Source organism: Salvia splendens, chromosome 14 (genome assembly GCF_004379255.2).
Source record: "Salvia splendens isolate huo1 chromosome 14, SspV2, whole genome shotgun sequence".
Taxonomy (NCBI): Eukaryota; Viridiplantae; Streptophyta; class Magnoliopsida; order Lamiales; family Lamiaceae; genus Salvia; species Salvia splendens.
The window spans coordinates 2,236,222-2,244,774 of NC_056045.1; the positions used below are offsets into that span (position 1 = coordinate 2,236,222).

At 36.6% G+C, this 8,553-nt stretch overlaps 2 protein-coding genes across 2 annotated transcripts; both read left to right on the plus strand.

Annotated features, from left to right (window-relative positions):
* The first annotated feature begins 1,974 nt into the window (after nucleotides 1-1,974).
* Nucleotides 1,975-4,005, plus strand: LOC121763219 (heterogeneous nuclear ribonucleoprotein 1-like). Its single transcript, XM_042159173.1, has 2 exons — nucleotides 1,975-2,351; nucleotides 2,906-4,005. Exons 1-2 carry the CDS (start codon nucleotides 2,127-2,129, stop codon nucleotides 3,794-3,796), a joined length of 1,116 nt encoding a protein of 371 aa, XP_042015107.1. The 5' UTR covers nucleotides 1,975-2,126; the 3' UTR covers nucleotides 3,797-4,005.
* Nucleotides 4,006-5,540: 1,535 nt separating this feature from the next.
* LOC121763692 lies at nucleotides 5,541-8,104 on the plus strand. The gene is made up of 5 exons (XM_042159749.1): nucleotides 5,541-5,959; nucleotides 6,050-6,177; nucleotides 6,327-6,439; nucleotides 7,607-7,792; nucleotides 7,884-8,104. Exons 1-5 carry the CDS (start codon nucleotides 5,607-5,609, stop codon nucleotides 7,911-7,913), a joined length of 810 nt encoding a protein of 269 aa, XP_042015683.1. The 5' UTR covers nucleotides 5,541-5,606; the 3' UTR covers nucleotides 7,914-8,104.
* Nucleotides 8,105-8,553: the final 449 nt, after the last annotated feature.

The window sequence follows — 8,553 nt, forward strand, 5'->3', positions numbered from 1 at the left end:
ATTTCTGTAAAAATATATATACAAACCAACAACAATTAACGATAATTTTTTTCAATAAACCCTAATTTAGTAAGTTTAAAATAAATTTATCAAAAACACTAATAATATTCAAATAAACAACAAATAAGGGAGCAATGTTGAATGATTGAAGGAAATTTACCGAAATATGAAGGGGAATCGCCAAGGAAATAACTGAGTTTTGTCAGCCTCTTTTTCTCTCACGTATTCTGCATATTCTGCCTCCCTCGCTACTGATTTAATTCGAATTAGAGACGCATAAGCCTCATGCTTCTCTCCCTAAGACGCATGACGCTTATGCGTCGTCTATTAAAATTTTAAAAAAATAAAAGACGCATGAGGGAGATGCGTCTCTCTTTAAGACGCATGACCCTCATGAGTCGTTAAAAAGAACCAAAAAATTTGATAGACGCATGACCCTCATGCATCTCCCTTAAAGACGCATAATCATCATGCGTTTCATTAAAAGGAGACGCATGAGGGTCATGCGTCTCTCCCAAACACGGAATAAAAAAAAATTCAGTACAAACACGGAATCTAAGTTTCATTCTAGAACCAAAAAAAAAGAAAAAACCCCCTCCTCCATCGTCGTAGCTTCCTCCTCAATTCTAGCCGAGTCAAACCCACATCCGGGTCAGGTTCATATATGAAAAGATTGATTTATGTTAATACAAACTCCATATGAGATGTTGAGACACACCTCTCAAAATACTACTTGATGTGCCCATATACTAATAACCAATAAATAAGCATAAACAAAAGAGGGAACTATTTTTTTGGTCCACGAACTTTGCCAAAGTATCATTTTAGGTTCGTGAACTTTGAAAATATCATTTGAGGTCCACCAATTATGGGTTAATATCATTTGAAGTACTTTTTTACTCTTTCCAAGTTTTTCTGGATGAAAATACCCTCAAGTATTTATATTTTCAATAAACTTATCATATACTTATATTTTTTATAAATTATTTACATATATTTTTTACGAATTTCCTAAATATAATTTGACCTTCAATATTATCACTTAATTTTGTGAATGCAAGTAAAATTGCTTCTTCAATTTTTTATTTTAAAGAATTTTAAAATTGAATAAAGAAATTTTCTTTAATATTAAAAAATTGAATAAGGATCTTTTCTTACATATCACAAAATTAAGATTATATTTAAAAAATTCATCCAAAATATATACTAGTAAAGATATTTATAAAAAATATGAGTATATGATAAGTTTATTAAAAATAGAGGGAACATCTTTTTGGATGAATTCGTGGACGAAAAAGATAATATGTTGTATATGATAATTTCGTGGACCAAAAAAGATGTTCCCTCTATTTTTAATAAACTTATCATATGCTCATATTTTTTATAAATATCTTTATTAGTATATATTTTGGATGAATTTTCTAAATATAATCTTAATTTTGTGATATGCAAGAAAAGATCCTTATTCTATTTTAAAATTTTTTAATATAAAAAATTGAAGATATAATTTTACTTGCATATCACAAAATTAAGTGATAATAATAAATGTCAAATTATATTTAGAAAATTCGTAAAAAATATATGTAAATATATTTATAAAAAATATATGTATATGATAAGTTTATTGAAAATATAAATACTCTAAGGTATTAAGGGTATTTTTATCCAAAAAATTTAGAAATAGTAAAAAAGTACTCCAAATTATATTAACCCATAGTTGATGGACCTCAAATAATATTTTCAAAGTTCACGGACATAAAATGATGCTTTGGCAAAATTCGTGGACCAAAATGATGTTTCTAGCAAACAAAAAGCAAAAAAAACAAGAAAATAGATTCCTAATTAAATCTCTCCAACGTGTCAGCATTTAAACACAACACCAATTCAGATTCAGTCTCCTCACTTTTGGGACCCCTTTTTTTTCTCTCTCATACTTAAACAAACAACCCACTCTCTCTCACACATCTCCCCCTTTCCCTCTCCCTCTTTCCCCCCAATTTTTTCCTCCACCCCCAAAAAACCCTAGTTTTCTCCCCTCCGAGCTCTCGCTCCCCCTCTCCCCAATTCCCACCATCCTCATTTTTCCTGGCTAATTCACCCTCGCATATCGCAATTCAGCTGAAATCATGGACGATTCGGAGCAGAATAAGCTGTTTGTCGGGGGCATTTCGTGGGACACGACGGACGATGCCCTCAAGGCCCATTTCGGCCAGTACGGCGCCGTTTTGGGCTCCGTGATTGCTCGGGATCGGATTTCTGGTAACCCCAGGGGCTTCGCCTTCGTCACCTTCTCGGATTCTTCCGCCGTCGACCACGCTCTTCAGGATTCCCATCAAATTCTTAGCAGAACGGTCTGCTTCTTGCTTATTCTACTTTTTAGTGTTTTTTCATATTTTCTCCCCGTTTGCTTTATTTTTAGGGCTTTTTTGTCGACTGATTTTATATTCTTCAAATTCTCTCTTTTTCGCGATTGTATGTAGGCCAATTATTTATTCATTTTAAAAAAAAATCATTTTTCCTTTGGATTTCTTCCCGTGCATGGCTGAATAATTGGCACTGTAGTGGTCAATGAGCTTCGCATTGTGCATCGTTGTGTGCGTTTGTTGCTCTCCTGCATCGTCTACTATATTTTCATTTTTATTTATTTATTATTTATTCAAAGGTTGAGTTTTTGCATCCGCGCATGCAGGTCTTCTGTACTGTATCTGAGAGTATGTTTTTGGGCTTTTTTTAGCTTTAGGTCTTGATTTGCTCTGACTTAGCAGGTGCTAGCGCCTCATTCTTTACCTGTATATTTAACACTTTTGCTTCCTCTTTAATTCGGAAATTTATTGAAAACATGATATTGTTCACGGGCTGGAGTTATTTAATCTTTTAAACTTTTCCGTCACTTGTCTTTTTATAGGTGGAAGTGAAGAGGGCCATTCCCAGGAGCGAACAACAAAGTCAACAACAGAACTATAGGGGAGTGAGTAGGAATAACAGTAGGACTAACAGTAGGAGCAACGTGCAGTTTAGGACGAAGAAGATTTTCGTAGGGGGTTTGTCGGCTAACTTGACTGAGGAAGAATTCAGAAGATACTTTGAGAAGTTTGGTAGGATTACCGATGTAGTTGTGATGCATGACAATCTGACTCATAGGCCGAGGGGATTTGGTTTTATTACCTTTGATTCAGAGGATTCGGTTGAGGAAGTTATGCAGAAGAGCTTCCATGAGTTGACTGGAAAGCTTGTCGAGGTTAAAAGAGCTGTTCCAAAGGATGGAATTGGCAGTAGTAACATTGGTTATAATGGAAGGTTAGGCGATGGAAGAAGCCCTACTAGCTTCAATTCTTATCAGCAGGGGAATTACGTGCCTCTAAATACTAGATATGGGTATTTCCCTGGATATGGTAATGTGGCTGGGTACCCATATGGAGCTGGGATGTATGGTGGTGGTTATCCCTCTGGAGGGTATGGTGGAGTTAGTTACGGACTCACTCCAATTGCCCCAAGGAGTCCTTGGAATCCAGCGATGGTTGGTGTCAGGGGAGGTTTCTTGCCCTATGGAAGTGCTGCTCCTGTGTATCCCTCCTACGTGAATGGCGGACCTGGAGTTATGGGACTGTCTATGAATGGATATGGTGGGATATTGGGTGGAGATGCACAACACTCGACTGAGTCAACACCCTCTCAGACTGGTATAAATAATGTAGATGCCAATTCTTTTGGTTCTGGTAGAGGTTTTGGAGGTGCAGCTAGCAAACAGAGTCATAGAGTTAGTGATAAGTCTTACCAAGGTGCTAACTCAAGCTGACTGCTTGCCATCTTCATTGTGGATAATGACATGTTAGAAGTTTCCCCCACTGACAGAGTTGGGTATCATTCTTCCAATGTCCATGCTTTAGATCTCTTTCTAAGTCTTATAAAAATTTCGTGTGTTTTCTTGTTCTTAATTTCAAAAATCAATGGAATCTGGATTCAGTTATTGTAATATAATTTTTTTATAAATTTATTTTTTCCGTACCTTGTTTCCATTTCTCCTGACAAATGTTGATGGCCATGCTCTGGAGTCAGTTTCTGCCCATAGAGGTAAGTCCTGATTGTTGCTCGAGGGTGCTTGTTTTTTTTATTACATTCGTTTTGAAGTAGATTTCGTATACGCCTTGAATTGATCTCCGAGTCAGTTGTGATGATCTCTTGTATGGTAATGGTCCCTATTTGTATTGTAATTTCAGGAACCATCATGGTTTCCTGAGACAGATTTTCCTGGCCATTTTGTGTACCGCTTATGATGAATTTCATTTCCTATTGAAACTGCTGAGGGAAAGGAATATATGCCACTCTTTTTTTTTTTTTTGCTGAGATTCATGTAAGATGCATAATCTGCATTCTTGCTATGAATGAATGTTGATGATGCCTTGGATATAAGGTGGCTTTGCTGTTAAGATATTGACTAAATAAATGGCAGGTTTATTAGCAATTTCTTTGATGCGTTATTGTTTCCGATTCATGGAATGTTTTTTGAATGGGAGGGAAGAGAATTAGCTAATTTGACTATTATACTATTGCTCAATCTACTAAAGTGTCTAAATTGAATATTTTTAAAAAAGTTTTATAATATCTAAAAACTGTTGGCTTCTTATCTATATGCTACTAGACATGTACACTGATCACTGATGTACATATTAGGACCAACATCAAATCATAAAATATTTTCTTATATTAGATAAAAATGTAAGAATTTATTAGGGGTAATGTTTACTAACTAATAACTGGATCCTCAAATCAAGGCTTGGTCAAAAGATTATGAAAATGTGAACTTTGCCAAGAAATGCGATTTCACGCATTGAAGTGAGCTTGAATTCTTGACCAACTTTTAATTTTTAAATATATTGAGTGTTTGAATTTTTCCACTTTATTGAGCCATCAATTTTGGTGGAGTATTAAATATGGAGGCTATTTCCTATGTCAAAGTTACGTTATTTACTCTGAAAGCAAAACATAGTTCATGCATCGGCCAATAAATCAACACCTCATTAATAGCTACTATAAGCAAATTCTTTTTCCTCTGTGAATAATTAGTTAAAATATGTTAATTACATCTCGTATGTTTAACAAAAATAATCCATGTGATGATGCCTTCAATTATAGTGAGCTACTACCATTTGCTTTTAAATTTACTAATATTTAGGTAATTGTTACATTTGAAATTTGTGGTATTATTACCATCCGACAGACAATTTCATAGAACTAAGCAACTTTTTTTTGAAATAAATCTTATTAATTCAAACCAAAGTTTCCAGAACTAATATCCAATGTGGAATGCTAAATTATTAGTACACGAACTTTAGAAGATATGACAATAAATTGAAAATTTGAAATGAAGTTATTTACTGTACCCTTCACCGCAATAAATATTGAGTCATTTAGGAGTCTAAATTTATTTTTGACCAACTTTAAAATTTATAATTAAAAAAATAGTACTATAAGTTGTAGTAATAAAAACTTGGGATTTGAATTTTTTCGATAGTGCTATAATCAGAGACCACATATTTATATCTCTTCATTTTCTTACCAGAAAAAAAAAGAAAGAAAGAAAACCCCCCAAAAAACCAGACTTTCCAATGATGCCTCTGCTAACTCCGGCCGCAAACGGCGGCGGCGCGGTGCTCTCCTCCTCCCACCACTGCTCCCTCAAATCCGTCCACCCCGTCGCCCCCCTTTTCTCCAAACGACGCCCCTCTTTCTCAGCCTCCCGCGCCCTCAAACCCCTCACGCTCGCCAACGCCGCCGAGTCCTCCTCCGACGCCTCCGCCAAGCCCTTCACCGCCACCTCCTCCTCCTCCTCCTCCGCCCCTTTCGACGACCAGGGCTCCACTCCGAATCCCATCTCGCTCGTGGGCCAGGAAAATGTCCCCCTCGAAGGCGTTATTCAGTTCGAGAAGCCGGATTCCTCTTCTCGTCTCGCTAAATGGGGGTATTTACATTATTCATCTATCTCTCTTTCTCTCTCACTCTATGTGTGAATGGGCTTGTGTTTTGCTGAAATTGGATTGCAAAATTGCAGTCTCGTGGCCTTGTTAGCTGGCGGCGATGTTGCAATGCTGTTGTTGTTTGCGGCAATTGGGAGGTCTAGCCATGGATTGCCTGTTTTCGATTTTGAAACCTTCAAAACAGCCGATCCTTTCATTGCTGGTGTGTTTTTCGCGCCCTAAATTTGTAAAGTTGATTCCTTTTTCATTTTGGTCTTGTTTTGGTTTCTGTATGGGTATATGCTGAATTTGCTTTTGCTCGAGCAATTTATGCATTTGGTAGTGTTTAATTATGTTTGTTTGAATGATTAGGGTGGTTTTTGAGTGCATACTTTCTTGGGGGATTCAGCAAGGAAGGCAGAGGGAAGAATGGTTTACAGAGTGCTGTTGTTGCAGCTGCGAAATCCTGGTCTTTGGGGATTCCGGTAACTCCACTTCTCTTTTTTTTTCGTGTGCTAAATGAACCAGTATGTACTCTGTTGTTTCTTGGTCATAGTTGTTAGGCTGTTGAGAGTCTAGCTGCTAATTTTTCCCATACTTGTCTGAGATTTTGTTGGTATAAGAAGGTGAATATTGTTTCCCTTTTGTAATTGACATACTGTAATTGAAATTAGTGAATTAGGGGTTTATCTGACTTGGTTTCTTAAGAGAGATACCTTTAAGCTTTGCCGGAACATGCTGTGGGTTTTAGCTGACGATAAGTTTGGAACTAATGGAATAGCATGTGCGCAAGTAGGAATTGTGATAATTTGTAGTGTGTTGGAGCTCTATTTGAGGAGTTTCGGGCGATTATTGAGGTTTCTAAGATACTTTGTTTCTGGCTGGCCAAACCAAGGTTGATTCACCATTTCCTTCAAGGTCCTTTCGAATTCATCTGGCAGGCCTCTTCCTAGTTTTTAATGAATTCACCACTGGATATAAAGGGACTAACAGCTTCATAAATATCCAAAGGTGCACCTTGCTACTATACTTCTGTCATAGTGAGAACATCTCAACCAAGCAGCAATAGCTTTTTTCAAGATTACATGCTAGGCATTCTGTTTACTTTTGTGAATTGCCGAACTATGGAAGTGCTACAAGCATGGTTCAGTGATGGTGAGAAATGTGCTTTTCCTTCTGGAAGAATCTAGGAAATGCTTTGCTCTTTTGAGAGTGGTCGATAGAAGAAAAACTGAAAGGAGGCATCCTGGTTATAGAACTGCAAATTGAAGGTGGCTGTGTTGTTGAAGTAGTAGTTGTGAAAATTGATACAATAGTAGATTGGTAGAGCAGTTGAGGACTATAGAGTGATAAGGTTTCGTATAATTTGTTGTTTAGAAGGCTTGCAATTTCAACTTCTATATTGTGATCTCTCCGGTTGAGGGTGTCCAGTTTCTTGTTGATAATACGAAGTCTCGGGGTTAGCTTTTTTTTATCTTATTCATTTAAAAACACCATATTATTTGAAGCATATCTTCCCCTTTCCCAAAACATAATATCCTTTGTTGCCTAGTCTTGTAGAATTCTTTTGATATAGAGGCCTTGACCTTCTTTTGTCTGCGAATCTTAGTGATGTTCGTTCACACCATAACATGCTGTCATTCACATTTCAGTTGGGAATAATCATAAGAGCACTATCCATTGGCCATCCGCCACCAACGAACTTCATGCTGGTTACCATGGGAAGCACAGCCGTTTTACTTATTGGATGGCGAGCATTGTTCTTCATCATTTTCCCCTCCGACAAGGGCAAGAAGAACGACGTATACAAGCGTGGCAGCCCTTTTGAACTCTTTGAGGTATGCACAAAACACTTTCTAGTCACCAAATGAGAAGTTATGCTAGATTTTCGTGCGGTTCATTCAACAACCAGCAATTTTGTTTTTGCAGTTGCTTACGTCGTTGGTGAGAAGATGGTGATGAGCAGAGCAATTCTTTAGAGTCTAACTGTGATCATATTTCCTCCTTGAGGTAACTTGTTGTGATTCCCTTCTTTTATATTTAAAAGAGAGGGAAAGTGTAAATGAAGAGAAGTTTTGATATCTGTATTGATACACATTTTTTATATCTAGTTTATACTACTTCTCAAACACATGATTCCCCTTTATTTATTGAATGTTTCTTGTACAACCATTTGATCATCAAAAGAGGACCTTGCTTATTTTGGATGACGAGGGAAGCTTGCGGTCACACTTCCCGTAGGTGGGATCTCACGGCTGTGATCCTGTGAGATCTCGACTCTATCCCGACTCTCACAAGAGAACGTGTAGTCGTGTTCGGGTTTGTGTGTCAATGGCAAGTGCTACTAAATAATTTACATTGTGCATAATTATATGATTTTTTTTATGAAAATGATAACAATTTCAACTCTAGTAATGATATTATTAGGCAAAGTGCAGAGATCAATTTATTACAAATAGTATCAAAATTTAATGAGGTTTCTGAGCTACATAAAACATGTTCTTATGAAATCAGAGATGTGCATTTAATAAAATTGCAGTAAATCTTTCATTTAAATCAGACTAAATGTCATATCATAATAGCATTGCATAGATATTGT

Coding starts and splice junctions, on each gene's coding strand:
- LOC121763219 (XM_042159173.1), top strand. CDS start 2,127: ATGGACGATTCGGAGCAGAATAAGCTGTTTGTCGGGGGCATTTCGTGG. Junction 2,352..2,905: donor ATCAAATTCTTAGCAGAACG/GTCTGCTTCTTG, acceptor GTCTTTTTATAG/GTGGAAGTGAAGAGGGCCAT.
- LOC121763692 (XM_042159749.1), top strand. CDS start 5,607: ATGATGCCTCTGCTAACTCCGGCCGCAAACGGCGGCGGCGCGGTGCTC. Junction 6,178..6,326: donor AGCCGATCCTTTCATTGCTG/GTGTGTTTTTCG, acceptor TTGAATGATTAG/GGTGGTTTTTGAGTGCATAC. Junction 7,793..7,883: donor GCCCTTTTGAACTCTTTGAG/GTATGCACAAAA, acceptor TTGTTTTTGCAG/TTGCTTACGTCGTTGGTGAG.